The sequence below is a fragment of the Centroberyx gerrardi genome, chromosome 13 (genome assembly GCF_048128805.1).
Source record: "Centroberyx gerrardi isolate f3 chromosome 13, fCenGer3.hap1.cur.20231027, whole genome shotgun sequence".
Classification (NCBI taxonomy): domain Eukaryota; kingdom Metazoa; phylum Chordata; class Actinopteri; order Beryciformes; family Berycidae; genus Centroberyx; species Centroberyx gerrardi.
The window spans coordinates 22,983,001-23,009,230 of NC_136009.1; the positions used below are offsets into that span (position 1 = coordinate 22,983,001).

At 44.6% G+C, this 26,230-nt stretch overlaps 2 protein-coding genes across 4 annotated transcripts in view; both read right to left on the minus strand.

Annotated features, from left to right (window-relative positions):
• Positions 1 to 851: 851 nt before the first annotated feature.
• On the minus strand, positions 852 to 12,166 carry twsg1a (twisted gastrulation BMP signaling modulator 1a). Of its 2 annotated transcripts, none has more exons than XM_071924326.2 (5): positions 11,695 to 12,166; positions 10,427 to 10,590; positions 4,611 to 4,710; positions 1,845 to 2,105; positions 852 to 1,329 (listed from the first exon to the last, which is right to left on the minus strand). In XM_071924326.2, exons 2-5 carry the CDS (start codon positions 10,550 to 10,552, stop codon positions 1,148 to 1,150), a joined length of 669 nt encoding a protein of 222 aa, XP_071780427.1. In that variant the 5' UTR covers positions 10,553 to 10,590; positions 11,695 to 12,166; the 3' UTR covers positions 852 to 1,147. The 2 variants fall into 2 exon arrangements, with proteins under 2 accessions (XP_071780427.1, XP_078143619.1); XM_078287493.1 differs by lacking the exon at positions 11,695 to 12,166 and adding an exon at positions 11,591 to 11,655.
• Positions 12,167 to 13,213: 1,047 nt separating this feature from the next.
• The window catches only part of ankrd12 (ankyrin repeat domain 12), a 30,661-nt gene continuing 17,644 nt past the window's right edge, over positions 13,214 to 26,230 (minus strand). For both annotated transcript variants that reach the window (XM_071924325.2, XM_078287492.1), the window contains 9 exons: positions 25,833 to 25,970; positions 25,238 to 25,441; positions 24,466 to 24,608; positions 23,547 to 23,694; positions 18,464 to 23,010; positions 18,078 to 18,176; positions 17,494 to 17,637; positions 16,973 to 17,068; positions 13,214 to 15,200 (listed from right to left, as the gene is read on the minus strand). In XM_071924325.2, coding sequence (XP_071780426.2) covers positions 15,015 to 15,200; positions 16,973 to 17,068; positions 17,494 to 17,637; positions 18,078 to 18,176; positions 18,464 to 23,010; positions 23,547 to 23,694; positions 24,466 to 24,608; positions 25,238 to 25,441; positions 25,833 to 25,970 — 5,705 coding nt within the window. In that variant the 3' untranslated portion in view covers positions 13,214 to 15,014. The remainder of the gene's footprint in view (positions 15,201 to 16,972; positions 17,069 to 17,493; positions 17,638 to 18,077; positions 18,177 to 18,463; positions 23,011 to 23,546; positions 23,695 to 24,465; positions 24,609 to 25,237; positions 25,442 to 25,832; positions 25,971 to 26,230) is intronic.

Sequence of the window (26,230 nt, forward strand, 5' to 3'; positions counted from 1 at the left end):
GAGTTGCTCTGTGCTCACCACCCCACCCAAGTAATCTATGTAGTTTTCATGCCCAAGAGTAATCTGGAATCCATGAAGAATGTTTAGGCTGTGGTATCATTTTGATCTGAACAGCAGGTTTGCTGTTGAACAGGCCAGTGAACAAGAGGAACTGCCAAAAAAATGTTTTCAATAGTAACTCTTATCTAAATTTAGGGTAACCACTTGCTATTCCTAATCACATGTAACTTCCCAAACACTGCGGTTGGATTCAGAAGCCTGATGGTCATCCTGACATATGGAAAACATTAGTCCCTCTCCATTCTCCACTGGCACCGGTTTCTCTGATCCCACAGCTGCGCAGGCGAAATGAGGTCGTGATTCAATATCATAAAAAGACAAACAAGGTCTCATTGTGCGTCTGGGTACATTAGTCTTTGCAAACAACTGTTGCTTGCCAATTGGGAACAGAATCAGTGATAGGGCACCCTGCAGCCTTTGAAAACGCATTGGCATTACAAAGAGCGGTTGTGTGTGGAGATTGGCATCAGTAAACGTTCCCTTCCCCCCCCCCCCCCCCCCTCCCGTTTGCATGAGACGGTCAGCGAGCACTGGAACACCTGTGGACCAGAATGGTATAATAACAACTCTGTTTCCCCAGGAAATGATGCGTTTCCTGACAAGGGCAACACTAGGCTAAGATTAGAGCAGGAGACCGGTTGCTCATGAGCAGCCGGTCCAAAACTGGGAGGACAAACATTTACTATTCCACTCATGCTATACACTTTCCACTGAGAAAATATAGTGAGGAAGAAGAGATATTTTTAAAGTCAGGTTACAAAGGAGTTAATTTACCACAAAAGCATGCCATGTCACCAAACTTTTCTTTATTTGGCATGAGATGGGGATTTAGCGGACCATTATTGTAAAAATACATTATTCATATACACCTCTAGTAAAAAACACTATTGAAAACATATCTAAAAATATACAGTGGAACATAACAGCAGAATAAAAACACAATTTGGAGGGGGCGGGGGGGGGGGGGGGGGTGGAGGGGGTATTTTACAAGGTAGTAGAGGAATGTTAACACATATCAGTCATAGTTTCCTATGCCCTCAGTCCTCTGGTACGGTCCAGACATTTGGTACCAATATGCGCCCGCACTTCAGAAGAGACAGTTCATGCACTTCACAGCCTTGCTGCCGTAGTCCAGGCACTCCGGGCCGATGCACTGGCAGCAAGCGTTGTGGAACCAGCGGTACTTGGATCCTCCCATTGACTCACAGTATAGTTTACACTGACGGATGGACACGCAGTCGTCAAAGTAGACCACTGTGCACATATTATCTGGAATAAAAGGAGAGGGGAAAGTAGACATGAGTCACGAATCCAGTAAACATGACTTCGAAATCTCAACCATTTTAAAGCAATTTACATTAACCGTCGGCGTTCCTATTTTTACTGCGGGGGAGAATGAATTTGCTGCTACTAAGTGTGACCATATGTGTCGGTGGGATTAATGAGTTAACAGCTCAGCTCTGTGGGAACACTCTCTTATGAGTGTGTCTTTTTATAGCAAATAAGCACTGGGTCAGAGGTTGAGAGCCAAAACAGCCGCAGGGGAAAATAAGAAATGGCGGCGGTACAAGACTTTTAACCATGTTGCCATTCCTTACACTAAAAACTCACCACAGGCTCCGAGTCTTGAACTTCCCCTTAAGAGGGACATTCAGTAAAAAGACTAAACTACTAAAGCCTTTGTTTGGCTCTCGGCGTTTTATATGTGAAGCTATAAGTGTAAACAAATAGTTTTGTGTTGAGGTATGTCGTCTCCCCCCGCGCTCAGCTAAGCCGCGTGGTACCTTGAGTGTCGTAGCTGGCGTGGATGCTGTTGCCGGGCAGAGAGACGTTCTGGTGCTGGTTGTCGAGCGTCTCCAGGAAGGACACCAGGTTCTCGTGATGGGACAGCTCCTCGGCGACGGGGAAGGACACCACCATCATGTTGATGGGCGCGTCGCCCTCCGTCAGCGCGCGGAACAGCGAGGGGATCGGGCGGTGCAGCTCCTCCACGGTGCTCTTCGACGTGGCCGGGGAGTCGCTGTAGTTCTTGGGGTTACACATCCCTGACACACACACACACACACACACACACACACACACAGATGGATGAAGACATAAAAGCATGCGGGCAAGGCAGAGAAAAGCTATTCGCCAATTTATAATGTTACGCACCATCACGGGTTCAATGAATGGTTAAATGATTTCACACATGAATTCAATTCACACCGACAGTTTTACAAAACCAAAACTACTGTCAAGAGTATCTTGTCTTAATTAAGGCCCTTTTAAACACTTCATTTAATTTCCAAATACAGTAGCAATCACTTGACAAAATCCCCGCATCCTCAGATATGCTTTTCCTAACCCTTTAAATGAGTCAAAGTGAATTAGAGCTAATGGGTAAATCATTTAATGGGGAACGGAGTTTGACGCAGGAATTGGATTACAAACCAACGCTAAAAGCAGAGCCAGAGCAGCTGTTTTAGATAAAGCGTACACATGGGTCCTCCCTGCCTGTCCTCCCTCCCTCTCCTCCCTTCCTCTAGAATACAAACTGTCCTTTCCCCACAGCTCTTCTACTGGGCTGCACCCGGAGCTCTAACCACTCACAGATACGCACTTCAAAGCAGCCAACGTTTGGCACAGAAAACATGTTTAGAATGGAAACTTACTTAAAGTGGTCATAAGGCTAGTGCCATAAAAATAAAAAAAAACACCAAAAAAATGGGATAAATGAGAAATATATACTCGCTCGAAGCTAGGAGCTGTCCTCGGTGTATTGTAAAAGGTCTGTCCGGGAGGAAAACTCCACCGCCATAACATCTGTAGAGCAGCAGTGAGTTCAGCGCTCAGCTTGTATTTGTCTTCCACATGAAAGAGCTTTAATAAAGCCTCCTTGTCAGCACGTACAGCAATATCTGTCTATCAAAACGGATCTGAAAGCCCGCTGGTTTGAAGTGGATTTCGGATGAAGATAGAAGGGCTAAATCGTTCAAATGTTTTCTTCGTTTTCACAGATTCGCTTGTTTTCGTACCCCCCCGGTTTTCACTCCCCCGCTGCGCCTCGGCGAGCGAGAGAAAGTCAAAGTTCATCTAAGAAGGTTGACCTCCTTCTCCCCAGCTCTCTTCCGGCTTCTTCATCCTTTGATCTTCTGGAAGTCTTTATGAGGCTTCCTGTCCATATGGGTAGGTGCTACTTAGTAGTGGCAATATCCCTTTAATTTCCTGCCCTGCGATAAACAGCGGCCCTTCACTCGGGGCGGAGAGGCACCGAGAAATCCACCTTGGCTCTGCTTTGCATTAACCTCCAAACTGAGTCCTGTCACTTTTCACAGGCCCTTTCTGGGTCTGGCCTCGCTCAGCTCACACTCATCTCCTATCAGGCCGACAACACTCGCTGTAGACTGATGCTTTTTTAAACCCGCGTGCTTCTCAGCTGTCAAGTGCATTACAGTCACAATCTCATTTTCACCGGCTTTTTACAGGGGGGGGGGGGGGGGGGGGGGGGACTGGCGGAGGCGGAGATTAGCAAGACCGTCACGTAACTGAAAGGTCACATGTATGGAGAGAGATATTAGTGCCAGCAGCAATGTGTTCAAACTTCATAAAGTTGAATCCGTCATGCTCATATTGAACTGTTGAATTCCAAAAATGTTTTTTTTTAATAAACTAATTCAAAAATTTAATTTGTATGGCAAAATTTAAAATTGAATGTAATGGCTAGAAATTTAATGTGATTATTATTGAATTTAACTTGTATCTATAATTTCAAATTCACTTTTCTCAATTCAAATTCACTTTTCTCAGTTCAGATTGAGCTCTGAGAAACACATCCAGGGATAAGAAAATGTAAACAAGCAAAGATTCAGTGCAACAACAGAGAGTGTACTGTGCTACTATTACTACTAGTTTTCACTAACTAGTTGAAGTTTTTGTCCTTGTCTCGTTTCTGCACTGTCACTAGCTGCCTCTCAGGTGGGAACTCATGTAAAATTTACACCAAAAGACCGGAAACCACGTCAGAGAGCGTATATTTGGAACTGGCCAAAGTGGCACCAGTACGCTCTCCAATGGTGTTGGATTGAATCTTTGCTTGTTTACTTTTACCAAGTCCCTGTGTCTCAGAGAGCTGAATCTGAATAGAGAAAACTGAATTTGAAATTATTGTTAAAAGTAAAATTCAATAATAATCAAATTCCATTCCAAGCCATTGCATTCAATTTCAACTGGTGCCTTACAATACAATTTTTGTATTTGTGTATTCACCACAACAACAGTTCAACACGAGCATGATGAATTGAAACATACTCAAATACAATCTCTGCTGGCACTAATCTTCTTCCATACAACAAGTTCAACTCCTGCAGCGATCAGTGTGCGTCCATCAGCAGCCATGTTTCCTGCTGAACTGCCTTTGAGCAAGACACCGAACCTGCTCCGTCACTGTAGGCCCTTCTGCATGAGAGCGTGAGCTAAATGCCCCCCAAATGCAAATTCAAAAAATAATATGCTGCCTAATTCGGTGTCAGCTATAATTATATTGTGAATAAATGAGACGGTGCACTCACCCACGCAGTCGCAGCACTCCTCCCACAGCGTCCCCAGACACAGCATGCACTCTTTACAGCAGGAGCAGTTCCCGTCGGACGGGCGGCACTGGCACAGCTCCTGCATGACACACACACACACATGCATCAGCAAAAACAGTAAGGCACATAATACAAAAAATACCGGTGTGGAAAGACACCGAACAGAGGTGAGTTTGTTCCAAAAGTGTTGTGTTAACGGCGCTGAACCTAAACACTTCTGTTACCAAAATATGACAATATGGAGGCAAGGAGCCGCTGTGGACCAGAGGAAGAGTTCTGCATCTCTAAGTCCAGCTTCTGAGCAGAGGATACTAACAGGCTGCAGAATACTTTCATGCTGTGTTTTAATCTACTGAGGTTCCAGGTTGGGTGGAGTTCAGTGGCGATCATCCAATATTACTGTTTATCGTCTTTCAGTGGAATCATATCGTCGTGATATGGTGATTTCAGGATATCGTGACACACAATACTTCTGTCTAAACTGATGATAACAAGCACATTTTATTTAAAAACTCGAAACAAAACACAAAAAAAAAGGGTATGAAACATTTTAGGGAATATTATTTGAAAATTTCAGTTTTGTTTGACATCACACCTAACATTACCATTCGGTTCAATGGGATGAACATTCATTTGAATATTTAACGTGATTTTGCATACGTGAGCCGTATCGTGATATATATCGATACAGAGAAAAATCCTTATGATTATCGTGATATTGATTTAAACCATATTGCCGTATCATTGCCGTATCAGCCCTAGTAGGACAAAACAAACACGTAAACATGTCGGCCCTCATGACTGATGCAGGCAGCGTTGGACCAATCAGTCACAAAGATTCGGTTTCATCGAAATCGGACTGGTGGTGTAGCAGTTACAGCCAGTTTGAAAGTTGGACATTTAGTTACAGCGCCCCCAACAGGCCAATCAGAGTAATTTGTATGGTGTAGAAATTTGTGTAGAAAGTTGTGTCAAACGGACTTAACAGTGTAGGATTTACAGTCTTTGACAGTTTGACATTTTGAGCTTTAATTATAGCGCCCCCGTCAGGCATCATTTTTATCTCTGGAGCACAGTGCAAAGATGCATCATCCCTCCAAGTTTAGTCAACATCATCATCACCAGCAGTGTCTGAGATGTCACTTTAAAGCCAATAAAGTATACTTTTCTCTATGACTGACAGCATTACTGACACCACCTGAATTGTCCCATCAGTGCGGTAAACGCCACCCATCTGGTACTCCGTGGAAGTTAAAACAAACACTTAAGAATTACACAGGAGACAGAACACGGAGCGCAGCATCTACACATGCAGTACAAACAGGAAACGTGCCATTAAAACATCAACAGCGAGAGCAACAGCAGGTTTGTGTCCGGCACAGCAGCCATTACAGGACACGGGCAATTACAAGACAGAGCGAGTGCACACATCACATGGCATGCATGGTATCTATCTATCTAGTCTGCTGCTCCGTCCCCACAACACGCACACTGATAACTTCATACCTCCACTGTATTCCCATTCATGGAAAGTGCAGGTTCTGGCACGTCAAAAGTTCACAGAATACAAACCATTTTCCTGAACTTTATTACACTGTAACTGAGGCTGAGTTAAAGGGCAGTGTGGGCCGTGCATACAACACATTTTGTGCAGTACACAGCCTTAACTTATGACCCGAAATAAAATATTATTGCAAGATAAAATCAAAGACAGCCATGCAAATGAATGGAAGGCAGATAAGAGCGTGCTTCGACCCGCACTACAGGCACAAACTGTAGGTTTACAGCTCGTTTTGTGAAGAGGAGAGGATGAAACGGTAGAGAAAAGTAAATGAGAAAGGCTTAAATGATTGTGACTGCTTTTATGCCAAAAATTCAAGAGATTTTAACCATTTGTGAATGTAGATCTTGTTAAATTGACTCATTTCTGTGTTACGCTTCATACACGGGCTTTTCAACCCTGGGAAAAAGCTCTCACAGAGGATTTTTATAGAAGGAAAGCAATATTGTCACAAGAGCCTCTGCAATCATCCGAAACGTGTAACGTCTGCCAATCCCCAACTCTATTGTGAACACTTCAACACAAAAAAACAATCTTCGTTCCTCAGACTTTAGCTCTCCAAAAAAACAAATCATCATCTCGGGGAGGGAGATGAAAGAGAGAAAACTAAAGGAGGTCTAGGTGGGACAGAGAGCGGGTGAGACTGCCGCAGAGTTCCTGTTTCTCCTGACACAGAACAGGGAGCACATTCCACAAAGTCAAGGTCACAAGCGATGAAGGAGGGAGGGAAAGAGAGGGAGCGGGGAGAAGAAAACACCTGGTGAACAGAACATGGCCGCCCCCCCCCCCCCCCCCCCACCATATAACACACTTTCCCCCTCCCTCCCTCCCTCCCTTTCCCCCTTGTTCTCTTTTTTCCTCTTCCTTGTTCCCTCCCTCCATGTATGTCTCTACTCTTTCAGTCTTTCCCTTGCTCCCCCCCCCCCCCCCCCCTCTCCTCCACTTTCTTTTTCTTTGTTACTCTTTCTCGCTCGATTCTCCCCTTGCTCTTCTTCCTTTGTGTCTTTGGGAGAAACCGTCTCCTACACATAAACAAGAGTCCCGGCGATGATAAAAGACTCTCGGTGAGTCACCAGAGAGCGAGTGCAAAACCACACACAGTTCACTTAATCACCAGCCTCTCAATCCCCGAGCCTCTGATCCTGTGAGCAATTGTTATGACTCTTCAAGGTGGAACATTTCTTTAGAAAATACTGAACACATCGCTGCTGCCAAGGGGAAAAACAGGCATCTCCAAAAAGTTCCACGGCCCTTTTTTTGAAACCATACCGTCAATTTTAAATGGGTTTTATGGGACATTGGGTCCTGAAGCTGACTTGGCATGCATGAGAGGAACATGTGAGCGTTTCAACTGAAGCAACGGCATGAAAAAGAACCAAAATTGGAGTCACAAGACTTTCACCCGGAAAGACAAAAGCGGCTTTAAGCCCGCGCCAGTCTACGTCTCTTTCCTGCCCTCCTAACAGAGACAGATGGGGTTGCCCTGCGGACTGCAGAGGTCTTATTAGGCGACGCTCGCAACAAGTGGCAGCTCTCAGACGGAAATCACTGCAATCAGTCCAAAAGTCGAACTGCAGCGAGAGAAAGTGAGCCGAGGGAGAGCGAGCGTGTGCTGCCTTGTCCCGCCGACCGAGCGCTCGCTGGAGTGTGTAACTTTGAAATTGCTGCCCCACCCTGCTAAACGGCCCGGTCTGGACAAAGCTGGCTGAGGCTGCAGGCAGACAGACAGGCAGGCAGGCAGACAGGCAGATAGACACACACACACACACACACACACACACACACATACACACCTCCTCCTGACCTTACCGCCCCCCCCCCCCCTCCTCCCTCCCTCCCACCCTCGGGGGTTTGGGGAATTCAGACAAATGACTTGAGATGGCAGCAGAGCGTAAGTGAGCGTCGGACAACATATCCCACTAATCACCGGCAACATGGAGCTTCTACAGAGGGGAAGAGGCGGTAAATTTCTCCTTCGCAGCACACACACACACACCATCGCTCTCCTTTCCCCTGACAGCTAGCGGGTTCGTGTCGGCGGGGTCGCGGAAGCAAGAGAGCTTGTCCCGAGCAGCGATTCATCACAGGAATAAGCCACCTGGAAAAAAAACACACACACACACACACACACAGACACACACTCCGCTGAGCTGCGAATGTTAAGTTGTGCGCTAGTTCCTTCGATTACAGATTGTCAGAAGCAGGGGTGTGGCCATTTTGAATGAACCCAGAAGGAACAGAGGTTGGATGTTTTGGTGGTAACAAGTCTGTTTGAAGAGTTCGTGTCCAAGTTGCAGTAAATCCATAAAAAAAGAACGGAAAGGAATCTAAAATATAGAGAAACCAATCTGTGAAAGTGTTCGTTTTGTCAACCAAAGACAGAAGTTGCCTGCTGTCCTTAGAAAAGTGCCTTCATTTGTGTTCATTTTGTGCTATTTTCCATATGCAGTGTGACTTTTTCAAATGTCTCAATATCTCCTTTCCAAACAAAACTCTTCATTTGCAGAATAGAGCTTCGCTTTCAGTGCCAGGAGTCTATTTGGAGACTCTTCACCTCAGCTACCATCAGAAAATAACTCAGTCGCACAGAGAGTGAGGTCAAGCAGACTGAGGTGAAATGGCCACTGAGGTTAACAGTGGTACATAAAGATGTTAATGGGGAAGGCAGGGCCACTAAACATACAGCAAGTCAAACACACACACACACACACACACACATACACACAACACATCCCAAGGACAGAGGGCAAGCAGCAGCGGGTGATTTGCTCAAATTTAACATGACAGGTGGTGGGAAGGCAGAGTAACGCTTCTCTTGATTTTTCCCCTAAAAAAAACAGCAATGCATGACACAATTTGTGTTCACTAGGGGGGTGCCACCCCTCTTCACAGCACCCACTGGGCGTCAGGCGCGAGGGAATATGTGACTGCACAGAGGAAGTGATGCTGGAAAGTCAACAAGCTCAAAGTCAAAGGTGCAGACCAAAAAATCAAAAAGGTAGACTGAAAGGAATCCATCGCACAAGTCAAGGAACACTTTTAAAACTATTCCACACAGCAAATTTAGACATGATCAGTAGCCTCATGATAGCATCCTCAGAAACTGACTTAAAACTATTTCAAAACAGTCTAAAACACACCATAGGTACAGCATGTGTGTGCATAAAGCGAGCACAGTTACATAAATTCAGATCCCGGCTCCTCAGCAGCTCGTTCTGGGAAAACCTTCAAGACTTTCGCTCTGCTTATCGAAGGAATGTATCTGCATTCTTCATGACAGATTCCATCTTTGTTCTCCGGTCCAGATCTCCGTCTCGTCTTGGAATCGAGACGGTTTTATCTCGGCCTCGTCTCGGCCTTGGCTACTGCGGGGTATTTATTTTAATATGAACTATTTGTACAAAATTGGCACGCTTATTTGAAAAAATAACAGCCGAGCCATATTTTCTCCAGTCGGTGCGTTCGGCTACCACCCGAAATATTATACCTGGAATACCAGTTGTGTTGAATTCAGCGTATCCTGCCAGTTAAATGCGGTGGTATTGAAAAAGATTTGCCTGCTCTGGTGCTGCTCTTGACTCGGACTCGGATTTCTTTTGTGTTCTTACCAAGAGAAACAACAGCCTCTGTTTTCATGAAACGGCTTGCAAATTGTAGGATGAAAGAGGCTCAAACTCGGCTGAACTCGAGACAGAAAAGCCCACTTTCATCTCCAGAGAAGATACTGACATTCATCACCTAAAAGTAGAGATGATCTGACAACAACCGCACAGCAAAAAGCCATGTCTGCGAGGTAAAGTTGGGTTGTGAGCAGTAAAAAAGTCCAGTTGGTGACCAAAATAAGGCGAACAAAAGTCAGTATAATATTTAAAAACAATGATATGGACTTTTTGAGACAATAAACCAGACTTTCATGTATTTAGATAGGAGCCTGACGTCAGCCACAAGCTACACAACATAAAATACATTCCAAATTTAAATGATGGAGACTGATATTGGCTGTAAAGGTGACTTAACTCTACTTTACAGATCAAAAGGAGGGTAACCTGAGTTTGGGCGAGTTTTCCTTTCACTACGCCTTTGATTGTGAGTCAGGAAATCAGCGCAGCGACGGGGGAGTGGATGGTACAATTGTTGTGCAAATCCAGGTATTCATCATCCAGCGCTCTGGGAGAGTTGAGCACCCGGTTTTCCAGTGAAAAACCCTTTTGACTGCCACACTTTGTATTCTCACCTGGATGAGGCACTTGCTGACGTCGCTGGCGCAGAGGGCTTTGTTGCAGCCGGAGGTCACGGATAATCCTGACAGGAGGAAGAGGAGAGCGGCGGCGGCGGGGAGGATCAGCTGACCGGGCCTCATCCTGAGGGCTCAGGCTCACCAGCAAGGCACTGCAACACCTACATCAACATGCGGGACCTCAGCGTTAGTGACAGGCAAATAAACACTGGCATTCCACACACAGATGTAGAGACGTTAAGAGCAGCAGTCGGTGCTTAGTGAGTACACTGAATATACAAAATATTAGGGACATCTTCCTGATATTCAGCTGCAGCCTCTTTTGCATAATCCACATCTCAGTTGTGTCAAAGCTTCGAAATCCTTCTCTAACTCGTCTGCTTCTCTTCATCTAGATCTCCTACTTTGTGATTGGTATAGATTTAATAAGGGAAATCAATAAGGGATAATGGCTTTTACCTGGATTCACCTCAGCAGTATACTTCATGAAAAGAGGAAGAGTCCCTAATTGTACAATTGTACAGTCTGAAATGAAACTAAGTGCTATTAATTCAATTCAATTCAGTTCAATAAGGCTTTACTGGCATGACCATAGAAAATACAGCATTGCCAAAGCACATTCCCAAGGGCAATAACAACAGAGTACAAAGTAACAAAAACAATGATTAGGCCTTTTAAGATTAAATTAACAATCTCGACAATGTCAATATCATTGCAAAACTCACAAGTTCAATGTAAATCTGAAATCTTATAAACTATCACTAACACACCAGGGCCAGAAAGTCCATCTAAGTAAATGGATTGCATGGTGGAAAAGTATTGGAAATGTATGCAATGGAAATTATTGCTTTGCCATATAGAGTTAACATAACTTTGACATGTACATGTACATGCACATATCGCATATCTAACAGGCCTGTGTCACATCTCCTGCAAAGCCAATCTACTTACTTTTGTGCGGAATAACAACACACATCTGGCAACATCAGCTTCACCTATTTTTCCCCCCCCCCCAAAGTCCAAAACATGTTAAACACACGATCCGATCCTGCTGCTCTCCTTCAACACCCGGCCACTTGTTGCACATCGTGCCATTTCACATCACGGACAGAAAACATGTGAGGAACATTGGCTCCCTCAGTCATGAACGCATTTCTTCACCTCTTTTCTGCTCATCGCTACCACACCAACAGCAGCCCCTCGCTCCACTCGCACACAGCCTCGAGTGCAGAAAACAGCAAAAACATATCAAGAGAGAAACTTACCACAACGATGTTAACAAGTTCACGACTTTTCCTTTTTTTTGGGAGGGGGGACAACGGGCTCTTTTCCCCTTTGAACTTCTCCACTTTCCAGGATGGGTTTCTGCTGCCGCTCAAGTGTCCAGTGTGTCCAGAGGGCGTCAGTCTCTCCGCAGCACAAAGCGACAGGCAGTCGGGCGCCTTAAAGGCACACACTCCATTTTTCTATCCAGCAACTATGGAGGAAACACCGGGCCTCAGGTGAGACACAAACCAGCGGCGTCTCTGCGAGGCAACCCACGGCGGATAAAGGGAGATGAAAGAATCCCCTCGCCGCACCATAAATACCAACATGGGCCAAATTTACAACTGCGCCCTGCGGAGTGCCATGCGTAAAAGTCCTGTGCGTAAAAATGAACTCCTTATCCTCCTTTAGCCGCAGACGCTGGCCAATGGCAGGCGGCCCCGGTGGGATGTGTGTTTGGCTTGTTCCACACACGCAAATCCTTTCTTTTTAAGACATAACCCCCCCCCCCCCCCCCCCCCCCCATTAAGAAGTCCTTTGTCACCAGTCTTATCTTGGGCCTGGTGGATGAGAGGCAGCGGCGCTCATTAGGTGTGAAAGGGCGATTCGGAAGCCGTGAAGCTGAACAGGCTTCCCGCTGAGATGCGTCCAACTGCCGCACCCCCCCCCCCCCCCAAACCCCACTCTACTACTTTAACTCCATAGCTCTTACATGTGTTTTCACCCCAAACTACTGTGTGACCCTACTGTCTCCAAGCCTCTAGGGGAGAAAGGGGTAAGTTGAGCCTGTGGGTAAGATGAGCCACCTTTTGTCTCTAGGCAACCACACACAAAATGAATCCTGTGATCAAAGATTTAGGGAAAGTGATTCATTTCCCCAAGTCTGTGATGGGGGGGAGCACAGGGAGGAAGTGGTGAGAGAGCCATGTGCTGTTAAAGGTAAACATGTGATTCTTGTGTCTAAATGGAAGTGGATACGTTTTTAGGTTTTATTACATATTAATTTAAGGCCGTATAAGGTACAACATAAAGTCATAAACTTTGCATACCTGTATGTTTGAGCTGCTGCATGAAGCATGTTGTCCAAAATGGGGGTTGTGGGGTAAAATGTGCCTCAAGCCCTGGGGCAAGTTGAGCCAATGTCTCTGCTTACCCCACTCTAATTAAGTTTACATTTTACTAAAATGTGGTTAAGTGAAACATACATATGTGGTCAGTCGGTATTTTTCTAAGATTACAGAGCAGATATGCCACAAGATGACAAACTCAAAACCAACAGGGTTCAGCCTCCTCAGAGGATCTAAAAAAAAAAAAAAAAAAAAAAGACAGGAACAGTCAGAAGGAAAGTTGATCCAGTCAGCAGCCAGGAAGCAGAAGATGGAGAGAATGAGGAGATTTATTGAGAAAATCAACAATCAGAAGTATGATGAACAGGTTATGAAAGACATGCACTGCACAAACTGTGCTGACAGTTGTGCGTTATCCTTTTGAAAATAAAATAAATTATCGCCATGTTATGTTTAAAGTTATTAGAATGTGATAGAAGAACAAATAGAGCGTCCTCAGAAGAGACGGAATGGAGAGACAGATTTTCTGCTCCTGAATACTGGAAAGACCCCAATGAAGACTGAGCAGGATAAAAATAAAGGTTTTGAATTGAGTAACATTTTACCCCCAGGTAAGTTGTACCAACAGACCAACTTTTAATGTCATGCTACTAGCGACAGAAAACGTTTGATTGATGAATGCCCAATTACCATAAGTATACATAGCAGTTACTGTTTGAAATAAATACTCATTTAATTGGCTATAGTAGCAGAAAATGCAAAAAGTAGCTCATTTTACTCTGTTCTCCCATATTCCACAAGTCATTGTACTTGCTGATTAAATTGATTCTGAACTGGGCAGCCAACAGTTACACTGATGTTGGTACAATATGGCAGGGAGTTATATAACCGTCATATCACATTTATAGCAGTTATAACCATGTAAGCGCATTAAGTTGCTTTAAGGATTGTGCTGTGTTGTGTACGCTGCCATCTACTGGGTGAAAACAATCCTGCTTCAAGAGAAAAACAAGGCAGAGAGATGAGGAATCAGAAAATCTAATAAAATGTAACTTCCTGTGAACAATTACAATTAATGAAATAAAAATAAAAATGGACACTTTTGAATTTCACAACCAATAAAATTTATTCAATTATATATTACAAATATGTACAAGTCATGTAACAAGTAAATATTAAAATAGACATATTTTTAGAACTATCGTTCAAAAAGGCATTATGTTGAAAAAATAGGTTTTGTTGTGATCTCACATTGAAACTGTAAAAGTATGTTTTTTTTTTCCTTGGAAGCCACAACAAACTTTAATGTGCGCAAGACACAATGGACAACACGAGGAGTGAGGCCGCAAAAAGGGACATAACACAATGGCGCAAAAAAAGCTGGAACACTTCAGTAAACCTCACAATTAAGTCCACAGTACAGCTTTTCAGGAAAAAAGTACAAACAACGCAACGCATGCACAGCATTGAAATTGCCAAAGTCAAAAAACACCAGCTGTGGTGCGGAACTCCAGATGAGGAAGGAAGAAACAGTAAAAACAAAAACAAAAACACAACAAAAGCCAACACATGCTTAAGATTTAAGCCAACAACAACGATAACATCAAGGACAAAGAGGACACTCGATATAAAAACCAACTTTGGTCCATTAAAACATGAGACAGAACGAGTTTACAATCAAAATAACTATTACTTTTTTGTTTTTTTACAAGTTTAAAACAATAATTACATGGCTATTTACAAATGCACAATCTGTATGTATAAAATAAGTTAAAAAAAAAAAAATTAAGAGCACAGTCTGTACATAATGTATGAACACTCACTTTGCAAAACAAAGAAGAATTGAAATCTTTCAGTTGTGTGACCCTGCTTGGTGAGGAGCAGGTGGAGTCGTCCGTGCTTCGCTTCTCGCTGGAGCTTTTTCCCCCCACACACAGCAGCTCCCTGCGCTGCGCTGCCCAGCCTTCGGCCTCTGGTCCCTGGGCTTCCTCTGCGGCCTGGACCCTGATTTCCCCGCAGGCTCCGGTTCTGTACGAGCTACAGAACATCCGCTCGGTCTGGTTCCCGTCCTCGCGGAGGGCATTGCTTGTTTCGACTAAGAGCTCTGGAGTAAATCGGTTACATCTAAGTGCTCTCTGGGCGTACGACCACGTTCGTAAGTGCTTCACATTGTTTTCCTTTCCTGGAACGCGCGCGGGCTGCCTCTCGTGTCCGTAATGACCGCTGTGGCGAAGCACCGTCAGTCCCGCGGATCATATCGGGGTGAGGTCGAAGTCGTCGTTGACCTCCACGAGCGGGATGTAGAACTCGGGGATCTCGAAGATGCTGGTGGACTTGTAGGTGGCCGGGTCCAGCTCCTGCAGTTTGAGCTGCCACTCCAGGCGCTGCACGGCGTTGAGGGCCGCCGCCTCATGCTGCTGCCTCATTAGAAGACAGGTCTGTGGAGGGAAACGGCACATTGTTATTTTATCTAACCAGTGGGTCCTATTTAGATCAAGAATCTCTTTTTTTTTTTTTTTTTTTTTTAAAAAGGAGGACTTTGAAAGCAGCATGAAAACAAAAGTCGTAGACAAAAATGAAACAGTTCACCTATAAGACACTGGAAGAGCTCAAACCTTCACCAACGCTTAACAATTCTCCAACTCAGTTACACTCCAACACATCATTCCTATCACTTTAAGTTTAAGTTAAGCTGATTTCTTGACCCTGCAAAGACACCCTTAGGATTTCAAATCAAGTCTCTATCTCCATTAGTTTTATAGTTATGGCTAAAAAAAAATCATAATTGTCTAATGATGGAAATCCCAGATCACTACCGAAATCTTCATCAATTGTTCCTTGGTCCAAGGTTGATATGTTCACCACATTTCATGGAAATCCGTTCATATATTTTTGGGATATCCTGCTGACAAACTGCCAGGGGCGAAAATATAAGCGCTGTACAATAAGATCAAAGACACATAGTAGGCCGTGGGTCTCATACGGTTTCTACACGTTCCATTTCAAACATCACTTGTGTTATGTTGTAAACACGTATCCATAGCGCCTTGCAGTATCATGAGTGTTTACATTTTTAGCCTGGGTGGCCCCAGTGGGAATCGAACCCCTAACGCTGACAGCGGCTACATTGTTTTCAGCTGATACTTAAACATCACTCTGTAGGAAAAACCTGAGCAAGCTTGTACTCCTGATTATGAGAAACCAGGTTAAGATGCCCGGGCTTACTCCTATATTAAATGGGTTACTGTGGCATAAAAAAATATGCAACTCCTTTCACTTTTGTTTTTTCGCTGTGCAGTGCAAACCTCCCTCTCCCACCAGTCCTGACTCCGAACTTTCATCCATAATTGTCGGGTGTTCCCCGCTGCCACCATCAGTACATTTCTAGGGGTGAGTTCATTTACAGCGGCAACAACAGCCCGGCAGTCTTGATGTCCGTGATTCATTAAAGTAAAAAGTATAACTGCCTGTAGCATCAGGTTATTTGTCAGGAGCGTCAAGCAGATTACTACTGGGATCATCATTTCTTTGCTGTGTATTAGAAGTAACCTACTATTGTTAAAGTAAAGTGGGAGGTGGTGGCTGGTGGCCAGACCATTTCATACTTTTTTGCTGGCAGACTGTTCTATCTGTAGGCGGGACACCACAGGTGGACAGGAATATTCTGTTAATTGGCTTATTCATGGAAACAGGGAGACTCAATCGCAGGCTATCAAAGGTTCAAGTAAACAACTTAACCTGAATAACAATTTAACTACAGGAAAGAACTTTACTGGGGTGTGGCCAATAGCCAGATCACTCTGTGCATATAAAAGTAGTTTTAATGTTGCTGGGTCAAAAATCTGTGATGGTATTAATCATTGGTTGTAATTATTTAATGTATGGCAACTGGTACGCCATGAAATAACCACTAAAAATAAAACGATTTCCAGGAACCAAAAGCAATGGGATTTTGATCAGAAAATAATAATAATTTCTTGGCATTTATTGGTAAATAGGAGTACGTTATGATATGGAACATTAGCCAACAAGATGAAAGCCATTGTTTAATTTCATTGTGACTTTAACATTATTCTTCACAACAAATGTAACAATATGCTAAATGGCAGTGGGCCTTCATACTCATCCTTCAAGATAAAAAAAAAAAAAAAAAAAAAAGGCACACAACTCTGTCAGACCATAATAATAACAACAATCACAGCGATCTTACCTTCAATTTATCAAACTTGTCATCAACATCCTGTAACCAGGACATAAACTGCCTGGCATTGAATCGGTCTCTCACTGACGTTTTGCCATCGTCGTTCTGTCAACCAAACACACAAAGACTTATCAAACTGCAAGTCTGTTAAAGGATTGTCACAGATTTACTGACTGAAAAGAATGTGCTAGACCATGAATGCATATAGGTGAAGATATGTGTCAACTGTTTCTTATACTGTCTCTTTGCACTGTGTGTGAGGTCCTGCTGTGCTTGTATGTGTGTTGGCTTGTGCTGTGTTACTATGCAAGTTCTCAATATGTCTTCACCGATAACACCAGTGCATTTATTGTACTAGGTAATTAAAATGATTCTGACAAAGATGAAACTACTCCTACCACACACTGAAAGGCCTCCTGTCTTGAAACCGTTCAGTGTGTGGTCTGGGTAATTATTTCTGCCCTAACCAGCCGGTGAGAAGAGCACCGCTTTGCATCTACATCCTACGACTGTGACTCCGTGACACTTACCTGGACGTCTTGAGGCATGTTGTACACTTCAGCATCCAGTAAAACTGTACAGGCACTGAAAGGTAGAGTCTGATTGGCTAGTGTTCTTGCTGCCCGGTAATGGACTCGTAAGACCTCCTGTTCGTTTGAAACAATCAGCTTTTCCTGGGGGAGGGAAGGAAATGAGTTAAAATCAATATTGTGAACATTGTGTAAACAGTGAATCTAGAACGGATGAGTTTGGTACTGGTTTGCTAAAACTTGGTAACAAAAAAACAAAACAAAACCCAGATTAGATATCATATTTTAAGCAGCGACATCTAAGTCTTCAACAAGGTATCAAAAAGTACCAAACAGCTTCAAAATGTGAGTCTTACAATAAGATCTCAGGTTTTCTACAAGGCTGTTCGCGATTTTAGAGAGAAAATAAATTCACTATGGTCTGAATATATTTTCACTTGACAAAAAGTATCAAAAAAAGTGTACATTTACAACTGTATTCAATTTCACCTATTAAAAGTGGCACTGAAAATTTTCTACTGATACCAAACACTGACATCACTGATGGAAAAAAAAAAAAAAATCCCAAGAGTAAAACAACATACCCTCTCAATGCTGTGTTGGAGCCGCAGTTTCATACGGACAACCTCTTGTTGTTTGAACATCTCTTTCAGCTGCTCAGGTAATGATGGAGGCGGAGTTATCTATTCAAAAGAAAACAATGGAGACAGTTCAACACAATTTATCAGTGCTGCAATCTGATGTCTAGATGAATAGTCACCAAGCAGACTTGGGTCAAACAGTACCTTTTAACAGTCACAAGAAAGTATTTTATGTCAATTTAGTTTACTTTTCTGCGATTGACAATTTACCTGACACTATCTGAACTTCCCTGATGTGGTAGACTTTACCCATCTGATCTTAAAATACATGCTGATCATTTCAAAATACTATTTGACCCAGATCTGAAAAGGAGGAATGAAGAACTCACTGTTGGAATACAGAGCTTGCTGAGTGGGTTCCCATCCAAGAGGTAGGAACCATTGAAGGTCACATATTCGTCGTAATACTGCGGTGGCTGGGGGGTGACGCTGCACAACACTTTGCGCTTCTCCTCAATCTTCTTCCGGATGTGCAGGAACTCATAGTAGGGGTTGGCCCTCTCCGTCTGGTAGGGTTGAATCTCCTCCAGCTTTACAGAGTCCACAATAGCAGCTAGAGACTGCTGGCACTTCTCCTTCCCTTGTTGGGTGGCGGAGCCGGCCTGGGAGGTGGACACCTTGGGCATCTTCCTCTTGCGTGGATGGGCAACGTGGACGTCCATGTCTTCATCTGCAGAGCGGACCTTGGCCTTGGCCCCTGAAGAATCAGAGTCCCGGTCTGCAGATTGCGGAGAGCAGCTTCCCGAGGCGCTGCTGCTCGGGTCAGACTGAGCCAGAGGCTGCATGGTACTTTGACTATGCTCTCCACCAGCTGAAGAGAACTCCGGCCTCTCCTCGGCAGGTGTCACCTCCATCGGCTCAGAACTGGACTCCGCTCTTGATTCAGGAGTTCCCTCTGTAACCAGGCTGCCCTCAGCTGAGGAAGTCTCTGCTGAAACAGAGGCAGCAGCACTGCTATTGTTCTCTGTGCTCTGTGGGACGCCCGTCGTCTCTTCGGCCTTGTATTCGGGGCTCGCACAGTAGAACGTAGAGGACGATGTTGGGGGCATACTGTCCTTTTTCTCTGTCTGAGGTTCATAACATGGGCCTGCGGCGTCGCTGGAAGGTCTCGATTTCTTGCAGTCCTGGTTATTTACATCCATGTCCTCTTGGGAACATTTGGGTTCAGTGCTTGTTTTGCTAAAGCCTGCCATGGATTCCTCTGCAGTGGAGCTGGGAATGTGCGTGCTGGTGGATGGTACAGGACTTTCCATCCTCTCCATTCTAAAGCCTTCTGAAATATTTTCCACGTTTTCTTGTCCTACTCTTTCAGCACTGTTTGTGGCACTCTCTGGAGGATTCTCTTTATGGTCAGAGCCCGGTGCTGTACTTGATTCTGCCTGCTGTGAGCTTTCCATACTGGTACATGGGAGGGGTTCCCTTTGTTGGCTACAGCTCTGCTGGGGGGTCTTTGTATTTGTGAAAGCCAACGGCTCAACAGATAGAGGAGCTGGAGATACCAGTGGTAGATCAGAGGGTTCCTTGTTACTACATTCTGCCTCTGTATTTACATTCTCCACTGGATACTGGACTTCCTTCACAACAGGAGGGTCAGAGGATGAAGGAGCTTTCTGCTCTGTTGCTCCTGAGTGAGGACCACTAGCCTGGGAGAGGCTGGGCTGTGGAAGTGTCAGGTCCTTACTGGTAGCATCTCTGTTTGACATTTGTGGTGTTAAACAGCCAGGGGTGCTCCCTTCTCTCTCTGTGCCTGAATCAACATCTGACTTTGCATTTTGTTGGTGCATCAAATTCTGACTATTGAGGCTCTCCTCCGTTTCTGCTGAGGTCTCTTCCGTTCTCGCCTCCTCTGCCGGTAGAGTAGGCAGACTGACTTTTGGCAGATTTTCAACTGCTTTACCTTCAGTAGACGAGACGTTGGCATCCTCATCCAGAATTGCCCTGAGGTAAGGAGATTCGTGTCTGCTAGACAGCGGCGTCCAGTTACTCTGCGGCACATCTGGAAGACTGTTGCACTCTTTATCGTGAACAGATGGTGATCTCGTGGCCTGCAGGACTAGGGAAGACTGGAGGAATGCAGGCTGGGAGTCTGAGGCTTCCAGGTTAATGTCAGAGTCATATTCGATGGGCCTGGGTGTTAATGTTGTGGCCTGACATGAATCCTCTGAGCTGGCAACAGAAACCATGGACACCGACCTGGACATGAGGCCAGACCGCTCACTCTCCGGCCTGGGTGATCTGCTCAGGCTGTTCTCCATACCCGCCATGACCTTTGCACTGATAGACGACAGGCTCTTTCCATCCAGGGACATTGTTCTGGAGCTGGTGCTGTCTTTCAGGGGTTTATCTCTGCTATGGACATCTGAGGCTTCTGAACTTTTTGAGCGCAGGAGCTCTTTGCTCAAGCACGGTTCAGTCTTGACTTTGTCTTTACTCTTTGACTTCCCTGGGTCTGCCAATGGTCGTTGTTTCAGTCTTTCGCGCTCTTTCTGTTTGATTTTCTCCAGGTGCTTCCGGTGCCACTGCTCAATTTCCTGGTCCTTCAGGCTGAGCATGCGCTCAAAGCTGGTCTGCATTAAGTCATCATTCACAAGCCTTTTTTCTTTCGGCCTGGCGTCCCGGGATGCTGGGGAGGCTTTTGATTTGGCCTTGTCTGCGTCCGTCTCGTTGGATTTGGCCTTGCTGACCTTGGCCTGCTGGGAGCGGTCTTTGTGCCTGTCCTTATCTTTGTCTCTGTGCCTATCTGAGTCTCTGTCCCGGTCTCTCCGGTCCCGATCCTTCTCTGGTGTTTTCACAACTTCCTCCTTTGATTTTACAGATAGGGACTTGCCACTTTCAGACACATAGCCCTTCTTCTCTTCCAGGAGTAATTTCAAATTGGAACTTGAGGATAGAGCCCCATCTTTTATTTTATCTTTCTTTTTCCTATCACAGTCCTTTTCTTTTTCCTTTTCTTTTGAACGATCAGATTTACTATGATCTGTGGTCTTTTCCAGAGGCTTTCCTTTCTTATCAGAGTTTGTCCTATCCTTTTCTCTATGCTCCCCTACACTATATTCTCTCTCCTGCCTCTCCCTATCAGCCCGTTTATCTAACTTATCTTTGTTTTTCCTGCTGTCTTCATGCTTTTTTGTTGTGGACAAAGATTTAAGTTTTTCACTCTCTCTGTGGTTTTTATCCCCAGGCGAATGGGAAGAAATGGCTCCTGTTCTTTCTTTTTCCTTCCAACGATCCACTGAATTCTGTGGTTCGGCTTTGTCAGAGTGCTCCGTTTTGACCTTTTTTTCCTTGTCAGGATGCCTTTTCTCCATTTTTTCGGCCTCCTTTTCCTTTCCTGGGAGCCTCTTGTCATTTTTCTCGCGCGTGCCTTTTTCAGAAGGCTCCAGCTGGTCTTGATCAGCTGCGATCCCACTTATGGGTTTGTCTTCTGTCTCTTCTTTCATGCTCGTGTTCTGCAGCGACTCCTCTGGAATCCGCCCTGAGCCGTGGCAGTCCACTCTGTCGTCACGCTCACTCAGCTTTGTATCCTTTCCCTTCTCCTCCTTACCAGCAGCTTCCTTCCGATCTTTTTTCATCACCTTGTCTTTTTCTCGCTCCTCTCTTGGCCTCTTTTCCCTGTTGCTGGAGTGCTTCTCCTTTGTGCCTCTCTCTTCCTTGACAGGAGAGCCGTCTGAGGTCTTCTGAGGCGAGCTACCGTCTTCGCCTTCCTTTTTCACTGGCAGAGGTTCATCAGTCTCATCGCTTTTGAAAAAATTTTCTTTCCAGAACTCTCTGTCGAACTCCAAATTCCTGTGGCTGTCTTTCCTGGCCTCCTTCTGCCTGTGGCGGCTCCTCTCCGCCTCATAATCCCTCCTGTGTTTGTCTTTCTCCTTGTGTTTAAGTTTATGCTTCTTTATGACTTTGCCGTCTACGTCAGTCTTCCGTAAGGCACCCTCAGAGCTGTCTATACTGTTTCCTATGCTGCCTTCTTTGTAAGGGCTGGAACCTCCGTCGTCCCCGTCCACACTGGGGTCTTTCTGTTGATGCTTGCTCTTTTCCTTGTGCTTGCACCCCTTAGTGCTAGAGCCTTCAGTGCAGTAGTCTGCTTCTGTGTAGTGGTTGTATTTGACACCATCCACAGGACATGAGCTGTCACTGATGGAGACACACATCTTAGTATTTTCCTGTTTCAGTGGTGTCGCTTGCTTATCCGTCAGGCTGTGGTTCAGTTTAGGAGATTTGACGGATGACAAGTGGAAGAGGTGGACGGACGAGTCGTCTTTGGGACTGAAAGACATCTTGAAGGAGTCTTCATCCCGACTCTTATCTGTGCTCTCGGACACGGTTGCGACGGAGAACACCAGAGCTTTGCTGTTCTCTTTCCCATCCTCTTGGTTTTCCTTGTTTTTATTCTGGCTTTTGCTCTTCCTCTTAACTTTGCCCTTGTCCTTTTGCTCGGTATTCTCCTTTTTCGACCGCGTGTCCGGCTTGAGGCCCTCTGAGCTCTGAGAGCAGGTGGGCGAGTTCCTTTTCTCTGAAAGGCTCTCCGTCTCGTCGCTGGAGGTATCCGAGTTGCAGTGCAGGACACGAGAAGTCTTTTGCTTTTTGGACTTGGAGGACGAATCCCCCTTGCCGCCCTGCTTTCCTGCAACATGATTCCTATCTTTGTCCTCTTTCTCCCTCTGCCGTAGCTCCCTCCGCAGAATGTGTCTGTCGTTCAGGGCTTTGCTGAGGTCCTCCTCCTCTTCCTCGTCCTTGAACTCGTACTCATCCAGGCCCGACACAGAGGATGATGCTTTCACTGTGGCTGGTTTGCCATCTGAGTCCTTTTCAGCATCAGAGTCCTCCATGTTGTCGTCATCCACGCTGGATGGATTGACAGATGGTGGGTCTTCGGACTCTGTGGAGATGTAAGAAAAGACTAATTAAAAAAAGTCCAAATGTCATTTCCACCAAAACCTGGGTGCATACACATGCAAGCAATGATTTAAGACGAAATGGAGATATACCCAAAACAAGTGACAAATGAGTTGTTACTCCATAATAAAATCCACTATATTACATTCACCTGTGTAAAAAGATTACATCACACTGTATAAGACTGATCAAGATATATTGCACTACTGCACACAAAAGTGCCATTTAATTCTAAAGAGCAGGGACTACAACATAATGTTTTATGGAAAGAAACAAAAAAAATATATTATCAACTATTAATAATACACAATGACTATATATAGTTCCATGAGGTAGAGCATAGCCCTAACACACTGCTAAGGTTAGTGGTTTGGGTCCCACTTGGGCCACCTATAATGAAAACGTATGCACTCGTGGTACTGTGAGGTGCTGTGTATAGGAGCGTCCACTAAATGGCATATGTTAATATGCTAACTATCAGCAGCAGGTCAGCCAATCACTATAGCCTGTACTGCATACCTGATGAGCTGTCGTCTTGGTCTGACAGCGGCACCTCTCCCTTTAACAGCTGTTCCAGCTCCTGGGAGTCTGCCACGTCCACTGGGCGCTCTCCACGCTTGTTGGCCTGGAAGGCATTACCACCGTGACGTAGTAGCAGCTTCACAATCTACATAAAACATAGGAGGAGTGGTTAGTTTGTCTTTAAGTGACTGAATAAACACAACACCATTAAAATACCGTTGTTTTTTTATTTGTTTCTTTATTTAACCAAGTAGTCCCATTGAGAATCTCCTTTTCAAGGGAGATCTGGCCAAGAGGAGCAACAAGACAAGCCTGTTTTTGACAAATTGCAATCAAAAATCAGCAGAATTCGGTCTTTGGTTTAAAATTGTAACAAAACAGCTAATGTCCTTAACAGCAACTGCAGTCAAACAAATATTTTCAATGAAATGTGACCCTTTTCTCTTATATGCATCATTTTATGCATATAAATGAGAAAAGACAGTACTGTGGCAGGGAAAGGCTAGGGACAACTCACACTTGGATTAATGAGGTGTATAGTACATGCTGTAAGTATGGCTGCACACTCATAACTCCAATACAAATAAATCTTTCTTCTAACCGACATTTTGACAAGGAAGCCGAAGGGCAGACCACCTGATGAAGGCAGTCTGCATGTCAAAATGTCTGTCGTGAGAATGTTTTATTCTGAACTGAACAGCATTCCTACATATTTTCTATTTCAAAACAACTTTTTCCAAGCTTCATTTCTTGACTGAATTTTAAGTGTTTGATTAATGTTTAACGTCAATTTATGTATAAAATGTGTTGACATATGAACATTGGGTAGGAACCCTGATCCCTGAGTTATTAAGTGTGCGTTTACTTTCAAGTCCCATGTTATTTTGGCAGAACAAGCTTCAGGCTAAGCTCTTACGTCTTTATGTCCGCTGCTGGAAGCATCGTGGAGCGGCGTGTCATCATCCAGACCCTGGGTGTTGACTTCTGCACCTGCTGCTATTAAAACCTTGGCCACATCATAGTAACCGAGATTACAGGCTTCATGAAGAGGTGTCCAGCCTGGAGGGGGCAGAAACAGTGTGAGTGGAGACTTTTCACAAGCGATGAGACTTTTAAACTTTGTAGTCAACAGGCAAAAAACAATTTTGAAGATAAGATGATAACTTAAATGATCCATGTTGGGGAATGGGCATTTACAGCAGCAAATACTAGAAATAGAGCAAAGATATATATGCAATATATAACAAAAAAAATAAAATAAATAAACAGTATGAAGATTACAGAATATGTACGTATACCAAGTACCATATGTACACAAAAATTGATAATGTGCGCACCGATGTCTGTTCTCAATATCCCTATCATATTTGCAGATGGGGGTATCATGTGCACAGAAAAGTGTCAATTTACCTGCTAACTAGATTTTTGGAACAGTATAGGGCCTCTGAACAATTGGTGACCTACCAAAGTGGCTACTAGGGTTGGGAAGCTTGGCCAGGAACAACCAAAGATTTACCAGCATTTAGCTAGCCGCTGGTGCCAATTTCTCACCCTAAATTATATGGCACGGGCAAATATCTAAAATCTTTGAATAAACAGCTGCCAATCAGCTTTTATAATCATTTACAGATATGACAGACGTGATGAAAGCTGGTTTAATGGCATGACTGGCATCCAGGGTGTCATACCTGCAAAGTCTTTGACGTTGACGTCAGCTCCCAGGCTAATGAGCTCCTTGACCTGCTTGGCGTCTCCTCGGATGGCTGCCATGTGAAGCGGAGTCTCCCCTCGCTCGTTCCTCTTGTTGACCTTGTCCTTCTGTCTGGACGAAGTGCTGCTGGGGACTTTCTTCTGCACAGGAGTCGTCTGCGAGGGGTGGCTGGGAGTAGAGTCTGGACGCAAGCAAAGAATCAAACACAAACTACTTGAGTAACGTTTAAGAAAAAGATTTGTCACAGAAGCAGAATGTCTTTGATATGTATGTATGCATACATAACCCTCCCTGTCCTTCAACTACTCTGGCTATTTCTGTGAACAAGGACAGGTTCTTAAGGTAACAATAACAACAATATCCATCACAGTCTTTTGAAATAACACAGGAAAATAGCTTGCTTACCATCCAAGCAGCCAAGTGAAATATTAGGCATTGGCCTGTTCTCAAACAACCTTGAAATACTGGAGAGCATGCTTGTCGAGACGCTCTTAAGCATGACTCATCCCTACAGTAAATATAGTAACAGTCATCTTGATGATGTGGTAAGGTGAGAGGGCATGCATACAGACCTGGACTGTTGGCAGTCATCTGCATTAGGAGAGCCATCTGTTTGCGCTCTGACAGAGGATACCCAAACAAAAGGTTGGCCTGGGACTTCTTGCCCCCAGCCTCCTTTTTCACCTTCTTCTTGTCTGGTCCATCTTTATCTACAACAAATCCAGGAAATGTAACATTTAGAAACAGAGACAAGACAACAACAACGGCCAGGTTCGTTTCTAATAGCAACATCATCGTCACGGTGATGCCGTTTTTTCCTCCTCCCCTTGTATCTGTTGAGCACGCAGAGAAACAGATGACAAGCATGAGGTTTGAAAAGGAATAAATAAAAAAAGACCGCATTCTCTTAAGCCAGCCAAGTGCGAACAGCGCTCCTTGGGCCCCCGTCTCTGTCAGTCGGCTGTTACTA